The sequence below is a fragment of the Malus domestica genome, chromosome 14 (genome assembly GCF_042453785.1).
Source record: "Malus domestica chromosome 14, GDT2T_hap1".
NCBI lineage: Eukaryota > Viridiplantae > Streptophyta > Magnoliopsida > Rosales > Rosaceae > Malus > Malus domestica.
In genome coordinates, this window is record NC_091674.1 from 17,839,888 (window position 1) to 17,866,382 (window position 26,495).

A 26,495-nucleotide genomic window follows, 5' to 3' on the forward strand; every position below is an offset into this window, starting at 1 on the left:
TTTTTCTTTTTCTTTTGTGTTTTTCTTTTCACTTGCTGCTTTGCTTTTGCTGTCTTTTAGAAAATGGTAGACAATAATAACATAGTTAATAATAGAAAATCCTTGTAGATCTTCCCAAAAGCAAAAGTAGAGTCTTCCTCGGCAAAAACAATAATGAAAGTGGCAACAAATTCAGCTAAAGTGGCTCTGGTGGAGTTAGAGTGGGTGGCCTCGTCGGTAGTAGGGTACAAACAATGACCAAGATGTGTAGTTAGTCAAGGCACAACAGTCACCTCGTCTGCAGCAGAGGCTGCAACAGCAGAATCAGGCAAAAGCTCAAACTCGTCAATTAAGGATCCTAACAGATCATCATCCCAGCAATCATATGCTTCGGTGGTGCTACTTGAGGACCCCTTGTGATGAAGTAGATCGTCAAACTCCCTAATCGAGTCCTCCATTGCCAAAAGACCATCATCCGAATCATGAGTCCTTTGCCTCTTGATCGTATCACCCAAAACCGTAACGGCATCATCGGAATCGGAATCAGGGAAACGCAGACGCTTGAGAGAAGAGACAGTGGGCATCGAATCTTGACCCCCATCTCCAATTTCTTCACGAACCACAACACAAACAGACTAAAGAGGTGTGCTTTCTCGAACTGGTAACAAGTCGTCGATTTTCTTCTCAAAGAAGAGGATGCATTCGTCCCCAGCTTCCAATTTCAACAAACAGAGAGAGATCAAGCGACAGAGAGAGAAAATAAGAGAAAGAGAGAAAAGAAGAGAAAGAGAGAGAGAACAACAAATTTGAATTGGGCGGAGCAGCGGTGGAGCAAGCCATGGGTGTCAGAATGCGAGTTTATGCAGCGTAACTCTGATGTCTCTTTAAATCCTTGTCATTGATCCAAACTGAGAGTAATTTAAGATCTATTCCATCCAGAACCAATGGGGAAGAAGACCCTTCAACCCTGGGGAAGACACGTATTTTTGAACCAACAATTGTTTTCTCCTCACCCAGTGAAAAGTCCAAGTCCACCGATTCAAAGTGGTAGTCAGGCATTTTGTAATCCTTCAAAAATATTTCCTTTGGTGCAACCACTTTGGATTCGTCAACTTGATCTGGCAAGCTTTCTGTGGCAACTGAATAGATTAGCCTCCTACTCCCTTGTTTGTCCCTCTTGTGTGATTTTGCAGATTCACCGTAGAGTGTGGTGAGATGAAAAATTAAGAGAGAACTGACATAGTTTTTTGTGTCGATTCCCACAGACGACGCCAAATGTTGATGCACAAAATCGAAGGTCTTGGAACAACGTAAATTCGACCGTGAATTTGCAAGAAAGTAAATAACACAAGAGTATCGTGGTTCACTCCAAGGTTTGGGCTACGTCCACACTGATATTGTATTTCTCTGAGATGATTGTGAGGGAGAGAGTGTGAGGATCCTCATGGCCTAGGAATTGGCCTCCTCCATTGTGAGGGTGAGGAGTCCTTTTATAGAATAAGGGCTCCTTACTTATTACATATTTGCCCCTTCCTTTATTACATAATTACACTTAAGTCCCCCGAGTATTTATACGAGATCTAAATACGGATGCCCTAAGTATGGTACAAACACACACATTTTTTGTTACAAGCAGGGAGGATGGATTTGAATTAGGACTTAAGTGCAATGATAAATGCATTTTTAGATGTGAATAATTTGACTAAATTGATGAAATTGTCGTGTATGAACTGTAGCCGGTTTGGTTTGTTTTTGACAAAGAAAAAAAATGCAAACCATCTAAAACTGAAATGTATTGAAGGTTTGTAATCCATTAGTTTGGTTACAATTTTGAGCTTATGTAAATTGCCTTGAATATACATATTTACTTTACACATGTAGGCCTCGTTTTGCCGTATATGACACATCCCGATCCGGATTGTCTACTAGGACTTCGAATTGAGTTGTGTTGGCCGACACCTGGAAGGTGACGAAGTCATAAAGTATAGTGATGTGGAACATGTGAATAAATTTAAACATAAAAGTGCCTACATACGAGAGTGCGCTATGAGCAGAAATGGACCAATTGCACACATGACGTCAAAGCATAAGTAAAGTACAATAAAGTGGATTGAAAATCATACCATCGAAGGTGATACCAAGATTTGTCACGAATCCTCGTCGATACGAAAACTCTGCTACTAGAACCTGGAGGGATAAAAAAAAAAGTGAGTGGGCCTGAAAATAACGCTTTAATAAAGACCATCTAAATGTTATAATCTCTTGCTGTAATACCTGTATAGTTTCCAGGAAATCATAATATGTATAAGTATGAAATCAAATGTAAATCAACAATAAATCCAGGAATATTCCAAATCACTACATATCGGCAGCAGCATAAAACATCAGGTGCTCATCAATCTATGATAACACACGAGTCGGAGTTACCTAGTATTGCAACATGTACGACAATGTCGGAGTTGCATAAAACACAAATATAGTCATGCCATAACTTAATCATTTCAGATAACACCATAAACTCACTTGCACGTCCCGCGTTCACCTTAACACTTCAAAGCATTCACAACGATTATATATAGGTAATATGCATATGGTTATGCCATGATGCAATCTAAAACTCAACCATATCATAGTATTTTATAATATATAAATATGTATATAACATGGCATAAAATTCATAAATCAATTTAAAAGCATTTGTGGAACTATTAGTTATATATATACGATAAAAAGGAAAAGACCCACTCACCTGAGATCTGGGCTACGACTCCCTAACATGAATATCAAGACGGCACGAACGATCATCACCTAGAACAAATATTCAATCATGTCTCAGAACTCTTATCAATAAAACATGTAACTTACATAAAACACATCCCAAAGACGTTCTAGAATAATTTGAGACTCATTGACCAAAAGTTAACCGTTGGTTAAAGATCAATGGTAAGGTCCACAACCCTACGTAACTCAATCCGAAAGATTCGCATCTCGGATTTCTTATTCGTAACTTCTAAAGATCCATATTATACTTCTAGAATATCATACTAAAGTTTCATTATGATCCAAAGATTGGATCTCCGCCAATTGCTTATTCAAGTGGCAGTCAACGTTTTATTTTACAAACTTACAAATCCAATTTGGGAAGATCCATACGTCAAATTCTCAATCTTCAAGTTTCTAATATCCTCAAATATTACATACTATAATGTATTAAATTTTGGTCAATTCACATAATGTTCAAGTAATGGTCTTTAACAAAACTATGTTCAAACGATGAGATTTCATCAATCGGACTTCACCTATGGAATTGGGGTGTCAAAATTAGTTTAGGAAGGTTAGGGGGTGACTCGACTTACGCGTCATCGCACATATCGGTTAGCCGTCGTCACGCGCCGCCACACACGGTTGTCGGCCGTCCCGATTCGCCTAAAAATTCAACTATCTCCAAAAATTCTCAAATTCTATAGAAATGAAGATCTCCAATAGTAGAGCAAGTTTTATACCTGTGGTCAAGTCCAATTTGGCCGGAAAAGGCTCCAATTTTACTAAAACCTGCCGGAAACCCTAAGGTGAATGTTCTTCGATTCTCCTTCCTCGGTGTTCCAACGCCCCTACCACTGGTTGGGTCTTGTTCCTGGGTCCAAAGGAAGTTGGTTAAGGGTGGTGGTGGGTGGTGGAACTCGTTGGAACGGTGGAATCGCCGTCAAGCACCTCCGATGCATCGATGTATTTCTTCACTGTAGGCCTTAAAAACCCTTGATTTTTGGTGGAGATGGAAGAGGAGAGATTGCAGAAGAAATTGCAGGTGGAGGATGGATGCAAATCGCCTGAAAAATGGTGGAGATTGGACTAGATTTGGCTGGGTCGGAACTGGGTTTGAGGTGTGCACGGGTTGAAAGGGAAAGGGATGAGATTCTTCTCTCTCCTTCTTAATTGGCTGATCCCTCCCTCTCATTGCTGATTGGTCCTTCTTCTAACATATCTAATTGATCACTTAAACAAAATAGTTGATTGGTCCCCTTATTCTTGCTTAAAATCTGATTGGTTTCTTTCCCACAAGATGGGAGTTTAATTTATTTATAGCTAAACTTTAAATAACCAATTTTAAACATCTGTAACTATAGCATTATAATCCGGACTTGCAAACGGCTTTCGCCTATGCGTTCGTGGCAATGATTACTACGCAAATACTCCAAAAGAATGACTTATACGTCTTTCTAAACAATGGCCAACAGAAGTCAAAATCCTTGCTTCTAGGGTATTTTCATCAATTCATGCTTTTAAAATTTATAAATCGTAAAATTAGGGACGGGTAGTCACAATATAAGACCATTGGATAATATTAATAATATCTAAAGGATGTTTGGTGAGATTTGTATTTAAATAAGCACCGGATAATTTAATCCAACCCTATTTATTTTATACTCCTCACACCCGCTTATTTATCTTGTCCAAAACTTACATATTATTAGTCGAGGAGGAACTTTTTCGCTACCTTTTGCAGCGCTCTCCTTCCACTCTTTCACATCGCCTGCTATCTCTCATCTGGATCCCAGGTTCGTCTTCGTTGTCTTCTTCTTTTTCTCTCTCCTTTACACACACACCCCTCCCACTTCTTTCATTTTCCTTTGTTCTCTGAAACAAAACTTTCCATGGGTTGAAGGAGGAAGACGATGATTCAAATTCTTCCAATTTGAGCTCTTATGAAGAGGAGGATCCGACAACGTGGGGATAACAATTTGGATCTGGGCTCCAATTAGGGGGCGTTCAATGAGGAAGGGGGCTTGGCTATCTTGGATGTTATCAACAGACGGACAAATGGAAAAAGAGCTAGTTTATGCATGGAACGGGTGCTCCGACAAGGAAGCGTTCAACGAGGAAGGGAGCTAGGCTCTGGCGAGGAAAAGGAGGAGAAAGACAACGCGAAAGGGAGTTGGGCTCCGACGAGGAAGGTGATAGCAATTCAGATTTGTGCTAGATGTTTGATAAAATGTTGGCTTATTACCATTGAAGATATTTAATTTCTAGGATTTTTTTTAGTTGGCTGTGTGTGGATTTGTTTTACAAGGATCCTAAAAGTTGGATTTTTCCATAAATTACTATAATATTTTTGGAATTATGCTAAAATTTATCACTATATTGGTGAAATTTTGTATCAACTGTATTCGAGTAATGTTGTATACCAAACACAATATAAATAACACGGTCATGTCTGATATTGCACTAAACGACCAACTAATTTAATCAGTATTAGTCGATGACTATATATCCTATCAGATTGAAATCAGTATAGTCTGAGCTGCCAAATGAAGTCGTAGTTTTTTATGCTAACAACATAATAGCGTTAAATTTGAAGTTTGACTTATTTTTAACTACGCCCCCTGAAACTCTTGTTTTTTTTTTTAATCTCAGCTTGTTTTCTGTAACTCAAAAGTCACAATTTGACTCCTTGAAACTCAAAGTTCGCTCCACTTTGCCCCATGAAACTCGATTTTAATCCAATTTTGGGCCTTGAATCTTGAAAGTCGTCTTTATAAAACTCAAAATTCGCTCCACATTGCCTTAGATATGGTAATTTCTTATGTAGGTTTGATTTGGCTGCATCGGACTAATCAATTTCTTTTTTATTTTTTTTTCATTTCTTTTAAACTTAATATTCTTTGATTATTGAATGTTAATGCATAATAGAGATTTATAATCAAATTTATTGCAAAGTGGCATAGTCTTATTCAATGTTGGGTCCTACATATGTTTTAGGATGTGACCTATAAGTTTTAGAGGAAGAGAGAGTCCACAAGTTAAAGTGGAATGAATTTTGAGTTTCGGTGAGTAAAATGACGACTTTTGAGTTTCAGAGAGTAAAGTAGCGACTTTTGAGTTATAAGGGATGTAGCTAAAAATAGGCCCTTAAGTTTTATAGTAGGATTTTTTTTTTAAAAATGTCATATGAACTTATATTTTAAGCAATTTGTCATATCAATTTTCTGAAATCATTAATTTGTCATTCACCGTAAGACACATTACTTGTTTTCAAGGTTATTTAAGATATTTCAACTTCCACTCCATCCCCTTCAAGATTTTTATGGACATTTTAAGTTTATTTCAGACATTTAAGCTCTATTTTTAATTGAGGGACATGATTGACCAGGTTGAACCCTCAAAACTTAAAAATAGTTAAAATATCTTTAAGTTTGTTCCAAAGAGAAGTAGAGAAAAGTTCAAAACCAATTTATTCCCCACCAAATACATATATTTTTTGTACAAAAATAAAAAATTTGTAAAACTAAAGTAAAAAATCCGAATGACTTTAAACACAAACTTCTTTTTTGGATGAAAAATTTAATTGCGTTAGGGTGAGATGAAAAATTAATGATTTATGAAAATTAATATGAAAAATTGCTTAAAATATTAGTTCATTTGACAAATTAAAAAAATGTGTATAAATTCATAGTTCATTTGACAAATTAAAAAAAATGTGTATAAATTCATATTACATTTAAAAAAAAAGTTTCCTTTATTAAATTATGGAGTTATTGATCCTTGAGTTATGACTATATTAGATTATTAGTTACTAAATCTTGAAGTTTGATGACATATTAAATATTAGTATATTTCGACATACTAGAAAAAGAAAAATATATAGGAAATTATTTTGTTGTAATTTGATTAACAATGTCGTAAAAACGAAACCAAAATAAAAGGACTAGGTTTGGGCTCAAATCATCCAAACTAAATTGTTGAATTTAGTTTGATTTGATTTGGTTCAATTCGGTTCGATTTTTTAAAATTTTTTCGTCTATTCTAAATCAAACCAAAAAGTTATATTGTGATTGGCTTAGTTGATGTTTTGGGATAAAATCAATCTAATCTTGAATATGTTGTTTATAGCCGATTGAGATACAATTTATTTTTGCAAACTAATTGAATTCTAACTATTTTGACTCAAATACATATATTTTATATTTTAAGTACTGGTTTGGTATTGAGATACTTTTATAAAAAATGGGTATAAAAAAAAGTTGAGCGAAAAAAGGTGTTTGGTAAACACTTAAAAACAACTTATTTTCATAATTTTGGGTGAAAAAAAGTTAAAAACGTGAAGCAGCAAAAATGAGCTTATTCTCACAGTACAACAAAAATAGTTTTTTTTTAAAGCACAACAATACCTAACCAGCTCTAAGTTCAATCACATTACGGCGTGTTTACTAATTAAGAATCCAAGTAAGCAAAACTTAGAATAAACAAAAAATGGGATAAAGCAAGCACTAGCTCCAAAAACCCACAAAAAGAAGAAGTTGGTGAGCCAAAACGACGTCGCATCTTGTAGTGTTCCACCAACACGGTACGGCCCCTCAGTCCCTCTATTTAGGTTTGGAGCCTCCGCTTTGCAGCTTCCTTTTCTCTTTACTCCTCGACCTCCGGAACAAAGACAGAGACGGCTGCGGGTCGTGTCTGGGAGGTCGCCGGAGTCAGAGAACAAAACCCTAACCATGGCCTCACCCGAAGCCCCTCTCTGTTACGTCGGTGTCGCCAGAAAATCCGCCGCTTTCCGCCTTATGAAACAAATGGTGCTCCTCTGCCTCTCTTCTGTATAATCCCACATGCTTTTCAATTTTTTGCCATTTTAATTGCTCCTTTTTTAATTAAGTTAATTATTTAATGGTTTTTTTTTTTTTTGGTAAATATAGGGATGGGAAGAAGGAGAAGGTCTTGGGAAAGACAAGCAGGGGATCAAAGGTTATGTCAGAGTCAAGAACAAGCAGGACACTACTGGTTTGGATTTCTCCTTCTTTTATATATATATATATATATATTTGCATTTCAATTTTTATCAAGTTTTTTTTATTGTTTAGTTGTTTGGTTTGAAGTAAAAATCAACTTGGAAATGCCATTTTTTTTATTATTTGGGGTTTGGTGAATGGAAACAGAAAAATTATAGGTCTTTGGTTTTATGATTGTGTTGAATAGGTGTTGGTGTGGAGAAGCCTAACCAATGGGCATTCGATACGACCCAATTCGATAGTATCCTCAAAAGATTGAAAGTTGTAAGCTTTTTACATTTTTTTTTATCCTATTAATTCAATCAATTTCAAGCTTACTTAAAGCCTTCCCGACGTGTGGTGTATTGTATTTATTTGTTTGTTTTGCTTTTGATTGGCAGCAAGCAGCGCAACCCAGCGATGAAGGTATGTATATGCCTAGATTAACTTAGTTGTTGTATACGAGGAATGTGAGGAATTATGATGTAGTAGTTTGAGGAGTATTGTGTTTGTTTATCTTATAGTTGCTGAGCCGAACGCCACTCAAGAGGAAAGTGATACTGAATTGCCTAGTGATGTTAAGGAACCTGTTGCCAAGGCTACTCGCCCACAGGGAAGGTTGGTTTTTACATCTTTTAAATTATTGATTTTTCATTAGATGTTTTATTGATGCTAAACCTTTTCTACCTGTTGTCTACGGATATCAGATATAAGAAAAGAGAACGAGGAAAGCTTGTCAATGCATATTCTTCTAAGGATATTGAAGGAATCCTTGTAAGATTTAACCCTTGAAAATTATTATCTTGCAAAATGAGTATACATGTACCCGTATGTGGTTTATGAAATTTGGATGCACGGTTTCGAGTTCATAATTGGCATGCGTTTTGCCATTACTTACTGTGATTTTACATGCATACTGCAGGTCAGAAGGGCGGCGTCTCCAGGGATTAATTTCGATCTGGATGGAGAAGTAGGGTCAGACAAGGCATCTGAAATTCAAGTTATATCCCCTGAAGGTAATAACCTGGACTAGATGTACATAATAGGAAATTAACCATTTAGTATTTCAAATCATGAGTTGACTCCTAAGATCAATGGACCTGATACTTGATTCTTTGTTTTTCGCATCACATTTAGTTAACTTTCCTTGGTTGTCGACGATTTCTGTCTGAATTTTGTTTCATTCCTTCTTAGGTCTTCATATTTATGCTCCCTAATGTGTTCAAGTCTTGACTCATGAAAAGTTTAAGGGGTCCCAATAGGAAGGGAGACACCCGAGGCCCAATCAAACAAAAGAAAAGTTTAGGATTATTGATGAAACAACACCACCGAAACTCTTACGTTAGGCAGACTTACTCTATTGACCTTTGTTGAGAATTGAGAATGCTCGTCAAGGTGACCCCATAATAAATATTTTGTTGAGCGCCTACAATTTAATGGTAAATTTGATAGAACACCTCAGAAGCTACAAGTTTTATAGAAAAAACACTTCAAGAGATCAATTTAATTGTAGAAAAACCCTCATCTATCTACTTTTCATGCTGCAAATTTATTCTGAGTTGTGAAATTCCTTTTGGTGTTACAAAGTAAGTTGGGTTTTCCTCTAAAGTTTTGAGTTTGAAGTGTTTTTCGCCAAAGTGTGATGATATAAATTTCTTACATATGAAAAGGCCACAATTTACTATCACGTTCTACTGTTCAATCATTAGTTTATTTTATGTGGTTCTCCTTTTTAAAGTAGATTCGTCTGTGTCAAAAGCAAGTAAATTTTTGTAAGAAGTTTTTATGAAATTACTCTTTTTTTTCATGCTCGTGCTCTTTGGTTGCTTGCTTGAACCATTGTTTTGTGTAATGATCTAATCACATTGTTACAGGAGAAGTATGCAAAGAAATTCCTCTAGATTGGTGGGGCCATAAATATGGGTTTATTCGCGGAGGTTTGCTTGGAGCAGAGATGAAAAGAAGAAAATTAGAAATATCTCAAAATGGTAATGAGAGAAAAATGTTTCACGAGGATGATCAAGTAAATCTTTACAATCTTGTTCAGGTAGGTACTTTCCTGGTTGGATCCTTCATTAATGTGCATTACTGAAAAGAGTTGCATTATTGGTTAGACGATCACCGTGTGCGCGTCTTATGTTTCCAGGATAAATCCACAACTGGAAAGCAAGGACTAGGCATCAAGGACCGGAAAAAGAAAGTAGCTGGTTGCTACTTTGAGGGAAAAAAAACTTCATTTAATGATAGTGATGATGAAGATTCTGCTGATCTTGGTTCTCCTGTGAAACAAAAAGGAGATGAATCTTTGAAAATGGAAAGTAGCAACGAACCAAAACTGAAGCTGAAAAAGCTTTGTAAACAGCTCCTTCGTGAGGTGAGTCCTCCAAAATTGCATTTGTGATTCTCAGAATTTCTCCGGCACTAATTCTATTCCTTGTCCAGGCATCTGGAGAGTCATTGAAGCTGAAAACGTTGAAAGCTTTGATCGATGAACATTCATCTTCTGTTTTCTCCAACTTTTCTTCAAAGAGAGATGCTCTTGCTTACTTGAGACAAAAGGTACGTCACCCAAAATTTTTTAAGCAGTACTCTCATCCTAGTGCAAAATAAATTGTCTTAATCTGAACCATGTTGCATTACCGAATTCTCACAATATGGCCTCTATTTTAATTGTTCGAGCTAAGAATGGCCTCATTTGGTGGTTAGTATTGGATTGAATTGGATCGGGTAATTCACTAGAGTCAATGCATCTTGAAGCAAGAAATGGATGTCGTCTTTCAAATCTTGTCCAAATTGAAAGTAGAAGATGGATTAGGGATGGAAGTAAACACATTAGGGATGGAAGTAAACACGGACAAGATTTTAAAGTTGACATCCATTTTTTGCTTCAACATACATTAAATACAGTGGCTAGTCCAATCCAATAAAAATCAGCAAACGAGGCATATAATGCTTTTATTAGAGCACTGAGACCTTCGTAAAGTTAGGTTTATCTCATTTTTATTGAGGGGGTGCTTAGTCACCAGTAAATGGCAAGGACACATGCTCTTTCAGAATTTGGAGTCATTCTTTTTTCCAGTTTATTTTTCGTATCGTCTTGTCTACGCAAGCCATGAACTTGTGGGTTGTGTGTGCAGCTGGAAGGCAGCAAAACTTTTGTGGTGGAAGGGAAAAATGTGAGTCTCCCATTGAGGAGGGGCTGAAGATTTTGTTAGAAATATTGAGGGGTCATTCTTTTCCTTAGCCGATTTTGAGACTTAAGCATCGTGATCTGCACATTGCAGATAAGTCGAGTTTATAACCAATATCATATAACGATCGCCCTTAGTACTGTTGTAGTAATCAGTTGAAAGAAAATCAAAGTGTCATTTGTAGTTCTGTTGATTCCATTTCGGTGAGAGGATAAGACTATTTTATACATTATTTCTGGAGTTGTTTTCACATTGTTATGATTGTTGATTGAAATTAGAAGATGCAATTCAGTTTTCTATTAGCGCTTTGGTTTCGTCATTCTCGTTCTTTTGTCGCCATCTCAAGGCGACAATGCAACCAAAGCCTACACTTTACATGGCTAGAAGCTCGAGTAACAGTGATGATTCTGGGTTTTCTTCTGTTCAGATGTAGTTGGCTTGCACAATTTTTCTTGCGATGAACTTCCCCAGGTAATCGTAACCTTGAGAATACAGAGCTTCAATTTCTGCCCTCTGACCACTCTCAACCATCCATGTCAGCTCTGCCCTGTAATTCTCCTGCAATCCAGATATTTTCGGAACCTATTTCAGCGAAGTACCGAAAAACTTGAATCATTCAGTAACGTAAAAATACAGTTCTATGAGATGCAGGTTAAACGGTTAACCTGCAAGATCTCCGATGAGATCAAGCTCTTGGCAATCTGGAGGTCCTTTGGTTTCAATGGAACTAAAGCTTGTTCGGGTACGAGCTCTAGGTCTTCGCCTCGCAGCCCCAACCACTTCACGTTGCAAGCTAAAACACGCCATAAACCGATCGACCTTGTAAGTTTCTTTCTACGTAAGAACAAATTGTTATTCAGCAGCAGGAAAACAGGAACCAGATTACCATATCTGTAAGCCTCCAGGCCCATCCCTATGCTTCCAAACTTGAATGTGCATAAAATAGCTAGCCCAGCTGGGTTCCTTCAGTAAATACCCAGCACTTGAAAGCTGAGAACTCGAAATGTTAAAAACTGGAGAGTGAAACGGAGAAAAGGGCATCCATACCAGTCAACCAGTGCTAACATTGGCAAGTCGGGAAATGCTCTGCTCATCCGGTGAAGAAGAATCCTTCATTCAACAGTGTCAACGGCCTACTTAGTTCATAAAAGCGATATTGGGATTTCAACCAAAAAGGAAAGCGATATTGGGGAGAGGGAGTCGAATTTAATTGCAGCCGAAGTACTTGAACGACGAGCACTTTGGGAAAATCTTTTAACTGCTTAAGCTATAAGCCTTGAGTTCTGAGTATTTGCTTTCAGGAAGTGGAAATTTACCTTGTTGCTATATCCGGGTACCCTCTGGCAGTGATCAGAATGCTGGGAATTTGGTTGAACACGCGGTCCTCGACCAACCGCTGGAAAATTGCATGCTAAAAATATCCCAGCAAGCGAAAAACTATTGCAAAATTTAGAAGCTGGGGAAGAACAATCACAATCTTAGTCGAAATCGGAGAAAGTCAATAGAAAAGTACCTTCTCCACCACAATGATGTACCTCGCATCCGTTTTCATCATCAACTTCTCCAAGGAATTCAAGTCCCCAGAGATATTATGCCCCGAAAATCCACAGGCAGCACAGTCCACAACATCTTGGTTTGGCTCCTGTTGCATGATTAATCTACTAATTAATTAAGAGTTAATAGAGTTGATTTCTCCACAGACATGTAAACATTTACAGATTGCAATGTTGATTCACCTGCAACTGCAAGCGACCGGCAACAAGCCCTCGGCTAGATGCCATGATCCCGAGACTGTAACGGCTGCAGCGCAGCAATGCCACCACATCTGCACTCGTATAAATTCAATTTTCGGCGTTCTATGTGTTTGAGGAAAGTTCTGAAAGACTGAAACAAAATTGAAGTCGATACTGGCAAAGGTGATCACCTTGGATAGTCCGATTCACCTGCGACTGAGACGAGAAATAATCCGGTGAATCGCAGAGCAACTTGTAGAAGAGCTCCCTCTGCGTGACCTTCTTATCCAGCCCCAAAATCCGAGAGCACATCGCCATCAACTTCCACACTGTCACAGAAAATTCTACATTACAAATCCAAACACAGAAATGCTTAAATATACACAAATAAATATAATTAATTAGTAAATCAATCAATTAATTAACCTCTGATAAAAGCTCTGGCGGCGTTCGGCCGTGAGAGAGACCTGGTGCAGAGAGCGTTTGTCAGGAAAATCCACGAAGTCTGAGTGAGCAGGCCTTGATTGAAGCGGCGGTTGCTTGATTTTCTAGTGACCTGTGGATTTTCAATTTTTGAGTTATTTTCTGTTTGGTAGGGGAGAAAATGTGAATTGAAGCTGCGGAAAATTGAAATGAGGAGTTGAGATAGGTGATTACGAGAGGAAGGTCGGAGATTGCGGGAGCCGGAGAGGTCAGGATTCGGAGGAAGTTGAGGACGGCGACTTGGATTCGGGCAATGGCCTCCGGCGGAGCGAGGATGTCGGCGTAGCAGAGCTGTTGATCGGAGAAGAAATTCAAGGAGGATTTGCAGTCGTCTTCCATTTTTTTGGAATTTGAGGAAGTAGGTGCCCCCTTTGATCTTTCGCAGATATTTGAATTATTGGCGCGCTCGATAGATATTGATGGGGTGTCGTTTTGCTGCGCAGTTGGATACTCCAGCCTGTTTGTAATGACCCATTGGGCTAAAGAACTTTTTATTTTTTGGTAGCGTTTCTGGGCTGTTTCACTGCTCTCATTTTTAAAAAGAAAATAGGTTTGATCGCGTTTTCTACGACGTGGACTACACTTTACGGACCTTAGGTGTGGACCATACGTTGTGGATTTTAGGTGTGGACTGAATTAGATCCATTGGATTCAAATCTAAACGGCTGAAAACAACCCATCATTAATTAAAAAGGGAATTTTAACAAAAAGCACCCGGTACTGTTCACTTTAACGCAAAACTCCCATCTCCCGCAAGCCATTTCAAATTCTTTCTCGTCAAAAACTTCGTTCCCGTTCGAAAATTTCCTTGCCATTCAAAACCATGTCGTAATTGTGTTGTGCTTGTCGTCTCTAACCTCATTGCAGTTCCACACAGAAGTTTAGAAAAATCAGGCAAGTTTATTTGAGGTTGTCCAGTCGGTTTCACATAAAGGACATGGTGCTTGATTGATTGAAGTTGGGTTCAGAGTCATTGCTTCCTCAGTACTCCTCATACTTCATATCCCAAAGTAAATTTAAAATTTGGTGAGTTTGGAAATTTGGAACCTTAGATATAAATTTTGTTGTTTCTGTAAATTTGATTAATTAATTTAGTGTTTAAGGTTAATTATGCATGTTCATTGATGAAATTAGTTGAAATTGGTGGATATTTGTGGAATTTTTAGGTCGGATGCGGGCTTATGAAATGTTGTTGGCTGGTTGTGTACAAGGGCTAGGTCGTTCACTTTTGTTTTGTTGAACTTATATTGTTGAGTTGAGAATGATGTGTGTTCATGAAATCTTTGTTAATTTTCTGAATTAACTTGATATTGCTTAAGTCCTGATGCTTTGTTTATGGTAGATGTATTGTTATGCAAACTTGTTGACAGGTTGTGTTAAGAGTATACATTGTTGAACTTGGCTGTGTTTAGAGTATATATTGTAGAATTTGGTTATGTTGAACACTTGTATTGTCGTGTATAGGAGATGGCAACTTAGGGGGGTTTCAAGTACCAACAAAAGAGGAAGAACCGTATAGGGGAAGGTTAACAACCTTTCTCAACCAAGTCATGTGCTAGAAGTCATGTGTCAAAAGTTTAATGACGCATAACTTGTTGCCTTTAGGGCATCATGCTTTGGACACTTAGAGTGTGTCGATAGATTGGCCTTTAGTGGCTAATTGGTGCATGAATTGTTGCTTCGTAGAGTGGCTAATCAAGGGGTGAAAGACCTAGAGGGACTCACGTATTTGATAGGCTGCGAAATGACCTGGTTTACGAAGAAGGATTTTCACCTCATTATGAGTTTCGTTGTAATGAATCCTATGATCTAGAGGTTGAGCCTTTCGACATTAGGCTTTTGATTTAGCATGTTCCTGAGAGATTTGGTTTCGTTGGAGAGAGTAGCAAGGGTAAGTGTAGGAAGGGAAAAAGTAAAGCGAAGACCGTCTTCAAGAAAATGAGCAAAAAGATTTCGGTGACTTGTGTCGAGCTTGAAAGGGCATTTAAAGAATGCGGAAATGAGGATGATGCATTGCAAATGGGGTTGGTATACTTTGCCGAGACTGTCTTGAAAAGGGCAAAGAGTAATGTGGTTGTGAACCTAGGCTACTTCCATCTTGTAGAGATCATAGATAGGTTCAACAGTTATTCATGGGGTGCAATATCCTTTGAACAACTACAAGATAATTGCTGCTTCTATGAGAAGGAAAGGAAGAGTGGATGGTAAATGTGGAGGGAGATGAGGAAGATGAAGAAGAAGGCAGGGGAAGTAAGAGGATGCAGAGATCAGTGGGCACAGAGACTCTAGTCCCCCTCCAATATCTTCATCGTTGTTTAAATTGTATTTCTTTCTGAGTTTTTTTGTGTGGGTCCTTTTCTTCTCTTTACATTTAGCATTTTCTTTCGGGACGAGTACGGTCTAGTTTGTATACTAATTTTATTCGTTTCGGCCTAATGGCTTTTTGATATAATTCATTCATGCTCAGTGTCTAGAACATTTCTATATTCAATCATTTAAATTTTCCTTTTTAATATTGGGCATCAACAGTTGGAAAAAAAAGTCAAAATCTAATCATACACTTTTAATTTGTACTTTATTGCTGCAAACTTTCACGGTTTATTGTTGACAAATTGGTTCAGCTGTCATTGTTTATTGTAATATTATGGTTTTATTGCAGTCCTTCTCCATTTTCTAATTTTCAACAGCTTCTTGTGTCAAATCTATTGAATGCATTTTCCTCATGCTAAGGATGCTTTTTCTTATGTTGTCATGTATAATAATTACCACTTGTATAACTTTTGCAGGATATCGCTTAGTCGATGTTGAGGAATGAGAGTAGGATAGGATAATTGTATTGTATAATAGAATACTTTTGTATAACCATTGTACTTATACATTTTTTTCATTACCTATCAATGAAGCATTATTTTTGAAACAATTTTGTATTTTTCAATTTATTATTATTTTCTATAAATTAAAAGTCTTAGCCGACGAAGTTAATATTGTCGGTAGAGGACAACCGTCTCGATGAAATATCTTTGCCGGCAACATCTCTTGTTGGCAAAAAGATGCATTTTGTAGGCTTGAAACACCCTCTACTGACAAATACCTTTGCCGACAAAGTATTTTGTTGAAAGTTATCATGATGACGGTACAGTTTGATGGCTGAGATTTGTCGCCTTAAAATTGAGTTGACGAAATATAAAAAAATCATCTAGAAAGGTCAAATGGTTGATGAATTTTTTCGTCAGGAAATACTCTTTACTGACAAACTAATTTTGTCGGTAAAGTCAAAATTTCTATACTTCATTCCCTTTCGAGCTCTTCTAGTTTTATATGTGAGGAATGATGTTCATTGACTGGAGTTCTTCGACTCGTAGTTCTCCATATTATGGATTTTTCTTTAAGCTTTATTTATTTTTTTGTTTTGAAATAGACGGACAAATACGAATTAGGCAAGGTTGATGTGGTGTGTATGTAGAGAATGTACGGTGTATGTAAAGAGTGATGGGTGTAAGGACAATATAAGAAAGGGTGTGGGATGTATTTAGATAAGTTGTAATTAAAAAGTAGATGTAAAGTATATTCATAAATATGTGGATGTATTCAATAATACGTGGATGTTTCAATAATACGTGGAGTGTAGATAAAAAAAACCTTAATAATAATACTTCCCCCTCTCCTATATATATATATATATATATGATCCATACAATACAATACAAGGACGTTGCATTGCTCAGCCGTTTTATTATTACCCGCTGTTATCGATCTTAAATTATCCAAACAAAGAAAAGATCTTACTACATTCATAACAATTTATCATCATTCATAATTATATATAGTAGTATAGTGGTACATATTATTAGATAAGAACAAAGACCAGTTCAAACTAGGGTTTCTCAAATCCCAGCGAGCGTCCTTTGGTCCTTCCAATCCCGCGTGATACGCGTAAATATAGTCCACAAAACCCAAAACCAAGAGCGATATTTCGAACTAAATTCCTAACTTCCTAGGTAGCTGGTAGTTTGGTAGGAAAAGGATGACCCTATATGCTATATAATAAAAGCCAAAAGTAGAATTTCGTAACAATGAAATGATATGATCCTGACGGTGGTCATATACAGTGAATCAGTGATGGTGGTCCAAATTTCAAGTAGCCAATATTCTCGAGCTATCTTCCCTCCGCTTAACGTCATATTAGCCAGTCGCTAATAGCCATATCACTAGGAGAGATGCTCTTTAGAGCAATTAAAATACAGTTTTATTGCCTTTTTTGTTGCCCGATGAATTAGTGACAAGACTATCTCTCTTTCTGCATGCTAATTCTTTTTTGTCGTCCATCAGGTTCTTGTGACTTTATGGAGATCTTTTGTATGATTGATACTCGAACGCCCATGCCTGTTGCCTGGAAGGCGCATATATATGTATCACAGTGCTGCTGCAAGTTGCGAGCAGTGGCTTGATTTTCTTGTTTGATGACTTCGGGACGTATCGTGTTTGCGTGTACTGCGTGTTCACCTCCCATTAGACCTAAATAATTTTGGAAAAAACAGGACTTTTTATCCAAAATGATTCCTGAGATTATCTTAACTTTTAACTTTAGTTCTTGACAATAAAAATCGACAAAGTAGTCTATGAGTTTGTCTATTGTAAATTATTTTAGTGAAAATCCTTAGTAAAAAGCTGAGTTGAACCTTTAATGAATATTTTCAATTCATGTAATATTTTCATGAGTTTTTATATTTTAATTTTTTTTAAATGACATTATTTATTATGCCACCACATCATCCCACTATTGGTACTACCCATGGACCCTCACCATTGGTGCTACCACCACTGCCCAAGACACCGTTGTTGTCGTCACCACACTTACTACTATGGATATTTTTTTTTATTATATACAATTATATCACTTTTACATTAAGATTTACCAAACATTTCCCTACAACTTTTCATACTCCAAACACTTTTAAAATACAATTTATTAAAAACTCATTTGTTTATTTTACAGTTGATTATTTTTAAAGCACAATAGCTACAATTTTTATTTTATTTTATTTATTATTTTTTGTAAGAAAACAATGATGCTATTCGTAGCACATTTATTATGAAAAGTTTACTATATTCCAATAAATAACATACACCTGATGAGTGAATATTAAGATAAGAGCCAGAAATTCCAATGGCGACTCTTGAAAAAAAAAATTAATTAAACAAACTACATTTGAAACTTTATTACTTAGCCTTAGAATTGGGGACCAACAAAGATAGCTTCTCATCCGAACCAATTGGTCATATGGATGTACACACAACAAAGATAGCTTCTCATCCGAACCAATTGGTCATATGGATGTACACACACTAGTATGCTCAAACACTACTAAGAATAACTGCTTGGGCGACGAAAGGGAAAGTGTCTCGCAAAGGGCAATATCGTCGCTGGAAACATTAGGCAGCAAAGAGAGTCACACAAATTCTGTCGTGCAAAGCTTGTGATGTCAGGCAATGCGCAACCAAGGAAAGCTCTTCGTCACGCAAAATGAAGATTGCGCGATGGATTTGGTGGTCGTTGTGTGTATCGAGCGACGAAACTGGGTTCGACCCCCAAACACTTGCGCGACAGACGTAAAGGTTCGACCCACAAACTCTTGTGCGACGGATACAGAGGCCGTCATGGTAAGATTTTAAAATTAGTTTTTTTTTATTTTAAATAATTTATTATTTATTTATTTTTTTTCCTTTTAAATGTTGCTAATATTGTTTTATGTAAAAATTAATTTAATGAAATTAAAAATAGAAAATGTAAAAAAGAATATTGAATTAAAAAATTATTGAAAATCTACATACAACTGAAAAAAAGTATTTTTAAATTTGAAAACAATTTAAAACAAAACTAAAATAGGTAGTCCTCGACGTCACAATTGTCAGTTGGTGGTGTTGCTGCTACGTCGTGGGGCTAGGAGGTCGTAGCTGCTGCAACGGGGGTTGGGAGGTCGTTTATGGAGGTGGTTCAACGTTGGGGAAGTGAATGCCAAAGATTTGAAGTGCGCGATGAATTTGGTTCATCAAATTGTTTTGGGTTACAATTTGAGATTGCTGGGCGTTAATCCACTCTTTCAGGTCTGCCACTTTAGATATCAGTGTTTCGACCTCTTATGTTCTTTGCCTAGAGGATAAGGCAGATGGATCCTGAAGGCAGGCTTTCCTAAGCCCCCGGTGAACTTTCCCAGGCCGACGACCAAGCATCTGATTGAGTGTATCTGCCATGATTTGAAAACCAGCATCCTCAGGGGGAAACACCTCCTTGATCGGGGTTTCTAGGGAAAGCTGGGAAACCACCTCCTCCAGAACAGTTTAGCCCTTCTCCACCATGGTGGACTAGAAAAAAGAAATAAACAAATTAATTTGAATATACATGTAATTAATATTAATACTAGTTGAATTTTAAAAAAAATTGAAATAACTTACATGAAGCTGCTACATTAGCTTATCCTCGGGCCGAACGTACACCTCCTTGAACATGTCAATTTCAGGAAACTTTGACCCCTCTTAAAAAATTTAGAAAGTGTTAATATAGATTACCAATTGTGTAATAAAGAGTAAAAAGATTGAAAACTTAAAATAAATATACGGGTACCTTACGTCGGTCCTCCAACCTATAAGAGAAGTGTTGTGAGTCGGATCGCTGAAGAAGTTTCTTCTTCGACTGATTGATCGAGTTTGCCTTCACTTTTTTTATGTTGAATTAAAAAAACGTATTAGTTTAGATATTTATAACAAATGAATGAAAAAAAGAAAATTTTATACGTACGAGGTATTTCTCATCTTGAAAATGGCCGCAGAGCCACTCCCATTCATCTTGGCGGTCCACCAACTCTATTGAGCACCTAACTGCTAGAGCAACCTCTAGACCGTCATATAGCTCATAATGCTTGTGGAGGTCGCTCTTCCATTGAGTGAACCTACCGGAGCAAAGGTCGTTGATGTACTGCATTTGATTGGCATGGCATCGAGGTTGGAGAGTTCATAGTGATGTTGCAAAACTCAACAAACAAATAGTAGTTAAAATTTATATACTTTAATAAAAATTTAGTATTTGAGGTTGAAAATACTTACCAATAATTCATGAAGAACGGCTTCCTTGACTTCAGGTAGGACAACTTTTCTTGACTTCCAAATGAGGGGGCAATGGTTCTTGATAACCGAGCCAATGTCAGTGGCCAACGCACTGTGCTGCTCTTTTGTTGCAGTCGCACAATGTCGAGGATCCCACGTAATGGTGATCTTCTCGGTCATGGTGCAAGTGGTCTGCGATGTCTTAAGTAGTTCGCAAGGGCTCCTGATTTATTTATTTATTTTTGAACTACCAAATAAACAAAGTAAACATTAGACGAATTCTATTTTCTACAAAAAATTCGGCAGAACCTCCCTTAAAACTATAACATTTCCTAAAACCTGTAGACAATATAACAACAAAAACAACATATCCACCCAACAATTCAAATAGTTTATACCAATTGGGGACGTTAAAATAAAATTTACAACTTGTTGATATGACTTCACACTGCGAGTCTACAACAAGTTTTGGCTTCTAAGGCCAGGTGTGCCAACTTAAATTGTTTATAGTAGTGATAATAATAATATAGAGAGCATCTATTTGTGGGATTACACGAATTGACAATAATAGAGGCAAAGCACTCAAAGCGAAGTTCTTAGTAAGTTTGTTCTAATTAATGGGAATGTGATAGTTTTGAAGGTTCAAGCATGCCTACAGACTAATGTCAATGTTGCTTTAACCATCATGAAACCAGAAGCAAGCTTATCAATGGATAGAGCAAGCTTACCTGTATGAGACCTCTCTCCATGGATAGATGAAGCCTCACTAGATTGCTGAGTCTTCTTAGAACTCTAGGGCCGTCGATGAGTCCGCTGGGCTAAGGTACAAGGTGCGTCACAAAAAAAGTTGATGATGCAGGAGCCGTAGATACCGTTGGCCCCAAAGGCATGACCGGAGGGACACCCATCGTGCCCATATCAGGTGTGGAGGTGGCAGCAACACTACCACCTAGAGAAGGTGTCTGACTACCCCTACTAGCTGCCCGCCGGTTTGATATTAAGTTCAACATGTACAAAAAAAATTAATAAAAAAGTTACATTCCACTACTTTAATATGGTTTGGATATACTAAAAAAATATCCTAAATATTCATGCACTATAGGAACATTTATAGTGTCCCACATGCCTATATGTATAATCTATTTACATGCCTTATGCAAACCTATATGATAAACATGAAAAAGAAAAGTTAAAAGGACAAAACAGTTTGCAAGACAATGCAACTTGTAAGGAATTGATGAATGATGGAAGAGGGCAAGCATGTACTTATTCTGGCTGAAGGTAAGATGAATAGATGTGTGTGTGTGTGTGTGTGTGTGTACTTATGTATCATATTCATGACTTGGACAAAGGGAGGGGCAGACAACCCACATCTCCACATATGAATCAAGTTTGGTTCAGCAGTTGTAGACAAAGTTAGAAAAAGAAAAAAACAATCATGAATCTGTTTAGATATCATCTTCTTATATGCATTTCATTTCACATATATAAGGTGAATGAAAACATGAGATAGGAATAAAAAAGAGTATTGCAAGGAACAAGTTTATTCATAAAAACAAACAAACAAATTGACCCATCTACAATGACATATATGATGCAACAAATATATTGAAGGGAAATCGAACTAAAACCTCAAGGTAGAATCCATTAGCAAACCCTAGAATCCACTAAGAATAATTGAGGGAAAACTCATGTTTGTCATGAAAAACCCTAGAAGGTCTTAACGATCAAATAGGAAATAAATAAATAAAATTGTGAACAAAGTTCCAAATACATTCCTAAGTTACAAAGCTTGTACAAATTATGAATGGAAGATAGTTACAAAACTTGAACAAACTAACAACAATTGGTACCATGACAGTTACAAAACTTGTTGCATCCCTAACATGTGTAATGCTAATGTGAATGAGGCTAGAATGTGTGATATAGTTGCTCAATGTCTTAGTGAATGGGATGACTGTGGTTAAACACGAAGCTCAATTGCCAGCCACCAAATAAAATGAGAAGTTAGAGCAAAAGCATTCTTAAAATGACATGATTAAATTAATTCCAACTAATTATCAAATGCATGCATGACAAAGTTGAAACCCACATATTATCAAATCAATTATCTTCAAACACTTTTGGGCATACAACATTTTTATCCCTAAAGAAAAAATAGAATAAACAATTCCTTAGATTGATATTACAGTATTTCTGTGGGAATGAATGAAGAACTAAACCTACATTGGATCCAGGTGTTTTATTTCAGGTCCACTCTGAATGGTTAGTTTCATTGAACTTCCTTCAGTGAAACTAAATAAAAATTTACTAGGAAAAAACAAATCATGATTGTGAAACACTTGTTACAAGTCACCAGCCCACTCACAAGTTCAAAAGGGCCCAAAATATAGAGCTACTCCAATGATATGGCTTCCAACTAGAAATTTTGTGAACAATCCCTAGACTATCCTAGCACTAATGGATAGTTCCTACTACAATCATTTAGATATCAGAAATGACTTGACTAGAAAACTGCAATTCGAACCTCTATATACGGATGACAGCTTCAGAACTAGGTAGCTTCTAGACTTTATTTTTGTTTCCAATAGTGCATAGAAAAATCACCATATATTTTGAGATTAAAATGGAATGGGGTTTTGTCTACATTTTATGTTTTCTTTTTCATTTTTCCTCTCTGAGGGTTTTGATAAGCAATTAGAATCATCATGGTGAAAATTAGTGAGGTTTTCCTAGATTTAGGCCCATTATAAAAGCAAAACTACATGTTCTTTTGCCCAAAAATTAAGTTAGAAGCAGCATGGCTAAATGCAGCTGGTTTTAACATCAAAATTATTGCAACATAAGAGATTGCTCACCAAATCACACACAATTTTTGTTTTGATTTGGGATATTTCAGATCACTTAGTGAAAAGAGCAAGTTCAACAAGAAAAAAACTACCAATTCTCATCAGCTCTGCAGTTTTACTCCTAGGAATGTTAATAGTTAGATTGATGATATTGTATATACGGAAGAAGAAACTCAGAAATGAAGGTAAGAATCTCATACAAGGACTACAAATTTTATTTTATTTATGTGTATATGATTATAAGATTTAGGAACAAAAATATAATTCAGAGTATCATGACATTAACAATGAAAAATGTAGTAGATAAGGTGTTATTATTTTATCTTGAAAGTGTAACTAACTGCTCACATCATTTTTACTCGTACTGAAGTGATCTCTTAAATATTTTCAAAACCTTTTTTTTTTAGTCACATATTTTTAAAGCGTCTTCATTATCAGTTTAGACCTAATTGACCTCCAGGTTGGACATGAAGATGAATACTTACTTTGTTTGCTTTGATTAAGGATAATCCCAACAATGTAATTGTTACCATATTGTTATAATGTTTCATGGAAAAACAATGATAAAGGAATGACAACTATGTAGAGCCAAAAATAATCAAGAGGTGACATGTGAATATTTGGGTGAAAATGATAAAATTACCCTCGAGGCACACCGGAATTCCTACGCGTGAGCAGTGGACAATCATCCCTCAATCAAGTAAAAAATGCCCAAAATAGGTAACAAATTCAAAGTTATTTCATCCATCCTCATCCTATATTTTCCACAAGGTAATTATTTCATAACCTTCAAAACATTCCATATAAATTGAGTTAATTGGCTAATTAATGGATTTATTCCTAATTAATCTATTAATTACCAATTAAATCACCCATTTCACACAAAAATACCCCAAAGGTCAGGCCACCTTTTCTCAAAAAGGGGACCGGCCATGCTCTATATATTGAACCCCTTTTTCTCTAAAAACCTAGGTCCACACTCTTGCAAAACTCCAAAAACTCTCTAAACACTTTTCTCTCTAAATTCTAACTTTGGCATTGTAGGTTCTTCGGCAAAGACCCCCTATTCATTGTGGGCGTGTGAGGCTTTTGGCATTAACCAAAGATGTTAATTGTTTTGTAGGTGCAATTTTGTCCAAGATCAAGGAGGAAGAAATTTACATCCACAAATTGGTGCTTTCATTGAGAGTTGAGTCCCACACTCGTAGAAGACTCTTGCATCCAAGGTTTTCTATTTTCTTGTCCATTTGTAGATTTTTCATACGTTCTTATTTTTAGAATTTTTTATTTGCAAAAATTATTTGATAAAGCGTAAAAGAAAAGTACAATGGCTAGAAATTTAGAAACTTCAACAAACAAAAATTCCAACGTTCAAGAGATGGGACCACAACGATCCACGAGGCTAAACTAGACAATAAGTGGAGCGGCATCACCACCACAAAGCTTCACCATGGAAACCACCGCAATGGCCACTATGGTAGCCACCCGCGGCGAGGTCCATGGTGTCACCACCACCATAAAGCTCCATCATGGCAACCATAGCAATGGCCACCATGGTAGCCACTTGCGGCGAGGTCAATAGTGTCACCATCATGGCCTGAGCTATGCAATCCAAGGCTCACGGCACCATGGCCACAGCCCAAGCCATGTCACTCTAATCCCAACGCGAGCCCAATGTGTTGCCAAGTTGAGCCCAAGCCTTGCACCCATGTGTGCCACATGCCGAGCAGCCTAATCTCGTGGCCCAGCTTGCTCCCATCGAGCAGCCCACTCTCGTGGCCTAGCCTACTACCGTGGCTTAGCCTGCTCTCACCGAGCAGCCCACTCTCGTGGCCCAACCTAGTCCCGTGGCTCAACCTGCTCCCATTAAGCAACCCACTCTCGTGGCCCAGTCTGCTCCTGTGGCCCAGCCTGCTCCATCCGAGCAGCCCACTCCTATGGCCTAGCATGCTCATGTCGAGCAGCCCATTCTCGTGGCCCAACCTGCTCCTACTGAGCAGTCTGCTCCCATGGCCTTTCAAGTAGCCCAAATCGATCCAAGATTAGTTCAACCATCGCGGCTCTAAATTTCTGGACCGATGATCCAACTGGGAGTATTTTCACCACATTCTTCTGCGGATTTGACACTTCCCAACTCAAATCTCGCAGCCGGAGTTTACCACACTTCCACTGCTCAAGGAGACACATTCCTTCCAAGCTATTCCAACCCAAATGGAGAACAACACTTGTCTCGACAAGTCATAGAGTTGACGAGCGCCGTTGCACAATAGACAACTTTGGTGAACCAGCTCATGTAGCACACCGAGATGCAACGTGCCCTAGACGAGGTGTTCCGAAGTAGGACAAGGGTAGACAAAGAACCTCTCCAACAGCGTCCCGGCAAGCAGCCATTCGACTAGCCAAGAACCAAGCTTTCAGGCAGTGTACATTCTCGATTGGGCTTCCGAGATAGCGTATACTCCTGTCTTAGCATGTGGAGGAACGCTCACTCTCAATTAGGCCCATGGATAAGCATACATTCATGGTTGGGGCCACACTCCGATAGTTAACATGAGCAACCTTCCTGGCGAAATGTTTATTTACGGTTAAGCCCGCAAGGGCACCCTTCACCTCACATCGGAGTAAGCAGCATGACGGACGAAGAGAAACAGTCACTCAATCAGGCTCAAGTTTAACCGGCAGCCTGCGAAGAACTTGCTCGCCTGATAGGAACGTACCACACGCACCATATCGACGGCATATACGAGGCAAACACATGGAAGAGCAGCCTAGACTAGCAAGTCATGACTGGGGGTAGCCGAAAGCTCCACTACCCCAACAAAGACTAATTCAGGAAGAAGTAGAGAGATTCTTGACCAAGCAATTGGGGCAATTTCTAATTCAATGAGGTCATTGATGAGGCAATACGATGAAACATGACCAACATAAGCAGGTTACCCTTCACAGACTAGATCGAGTAGCCAGAGCCTCCACGTGAGTTCAGCATGCCATATTTCATATATTTCAAAGGGGATGAAGACACGGAGAGACACTTAAAGCACTACTGAAGCGTAATAATCCTGTATCGAAACAACGACGATCTCATGTGCAAGATATTCGCCACCACTCTACAAGGTGAGGTGCAATATTGGTTCTACACCGTGCCGCCACAATATATCTGGAGTTTCAACGAACTTTCTTTAGTTTTCACCAAAGAATATTCATCCCATCGCTTGATCGAAAAAAACTTGGCGGTGAAGAAGTTTGCAATTCATTCCAATTCCTAGCTAATCACTAGCCAGACTATTGGAGAGTACACGGCAAAACATCCAAGGATTGCACAATTCCTAGAGAAGGTACGCAAGCAACTTGAGGCATTTCTGACTTACACTTTCACTTAAGTTACGTGGGCAGACAACG

At 37.7% G+C, this 26,495-nt stretch overlaps 2 protein-coding genes and 1 long non-coding RNA gene across 4 annotated transcripts; 2 read left to right on the forward strand and 1 right to left on the reverse strand.

Moving 5' to 3' along the window:
* The first annotated feature begins 7,271 nt into the window (after positions 1 to 7,271).
* Positions 7,272 to 11,232, forward strand: LOC103411700 (G-patch domain-containing protein 1). Its single transcript, XM_008350336.4, has 11 exons — positions 7,272 to 7,547; positions 7,668 to 7,752; positions 7,948 to 8,024; positions 8,141 to 8,165; positions 8,264 to 8,357; positions 8,447 to 8,513; positions 8,662 to 8,755; positions 9,614 to 9,786; positions 9,886 to 10,113; positions 10,182 to 10,298; positions 10,877 to 11,232. Exons 1-11 carry the CDS (start codon positions 7,470 to 7,472, stop codon positions 10,940 to 10,942), a joined length of 1,104 nt encoding a protein of 367 aa, XP_008348558.1. The 5' UTR covers positions 7,272 to 7,469; the 3' UTR covers positions 10,943 to 11,232.
* LOC103411708 (meiotic recombination protein SPO11-2) lies at positions 11,129 to 13,604 on the reverse strand. Of its 2 annotated transcripts, none has more exons than XM_008350346.4 (10): positions 13,321 to 13,604; positions 13,090 to 13,219; positions 12,855 to 12,992; positions 12,667 to 12,755; positions 12,444 to 12,572; positions 12,247 to 12,341; positions 11,978 to 12,040; positions 11,817 to 11,893; positions 11,596 to 11,723; positions 11,129 to 11,488 (listed from the first exon to the last, which is right to left on the reverse strand). In XM_008350346.4, the coding sequence occupies exons 1-10, from the start codon at positions 13,483 to 13,485 to the stop codon at positions 11,354 to 11,356; spliced, it is 1,149 nt and encodes a 382-aa protein (XP_008348568.2). In that variant the 5' UTR covers positions 13,486 to 13,604; the 3' UTR covers positions 11,129 to 11,353. The 2 variants fall into 2 exon arrangements, with proteins under 2 accessions (XP_008348568.2, XP_017181650.2); XM_017326161.3 differs by having other exon boundaries at positions 11,129 to 11,512.
* Positions 13,605 to 13,872: 268 nt separating this feature from the next.
* On the forward strand, positions 13,873 to 16,066 carry LOC139191288 (uncharacterized). The gene is made up of 2 exons (XR_011575280.1): positions 13,873 to 14,172; positions 14,611 to 16,066. It is a non-coding gene; the product is annotated as an uncharacterized lncRNA (long non-coding RNA).
* The last annotated feature ends 10,429 nt before the right edge of the window (positions 16,067 to 26,495 follow it).

Coding starts and splice junctions, on each gene's coding strand:
- LOC103411700 (XM_008350336.4), top strand. CDS start 7,470: ATGGCCTCACCCGAAGCCCCTCTCTGTTACGTCGGTGTCGCCAGAAAA. Junction 8,166..8,263: donor AGCGCAACCCAGCGATGAAG/GTATGTATATGC, acceptor TTTATCTTATAG/TTGCTGAGCCGAACGCCACT. Junction 8,756..9,613: donor TCAAGTTATATCCCCTGAAG/GTAATAACCTGG, acceptor ACATTGTTACAG/GAGAAGTATGCAAAGAAATT.
- LOC103411708 (XM_017326161.3), bottom strand. CDS start 13,485: ATGGAAGACGACTGCAAATCCTCCTTGAATTTCTTCTCCGATCAACAG. Junction 12,573..12,666: donor CCGGTCGCTTGCAGTTGCAG/GTGAATCAACAT, acceptor ATCATGCAACAG/GAGCCAAACCAAGATGTTGT. Junction 11,894..11,977: donor ATGTTAGCACTGGTTGACTG/GTATGGATGCCC, acceptor TATTTACTGAAG/GAACCCAGCTGGGCTAGCTA.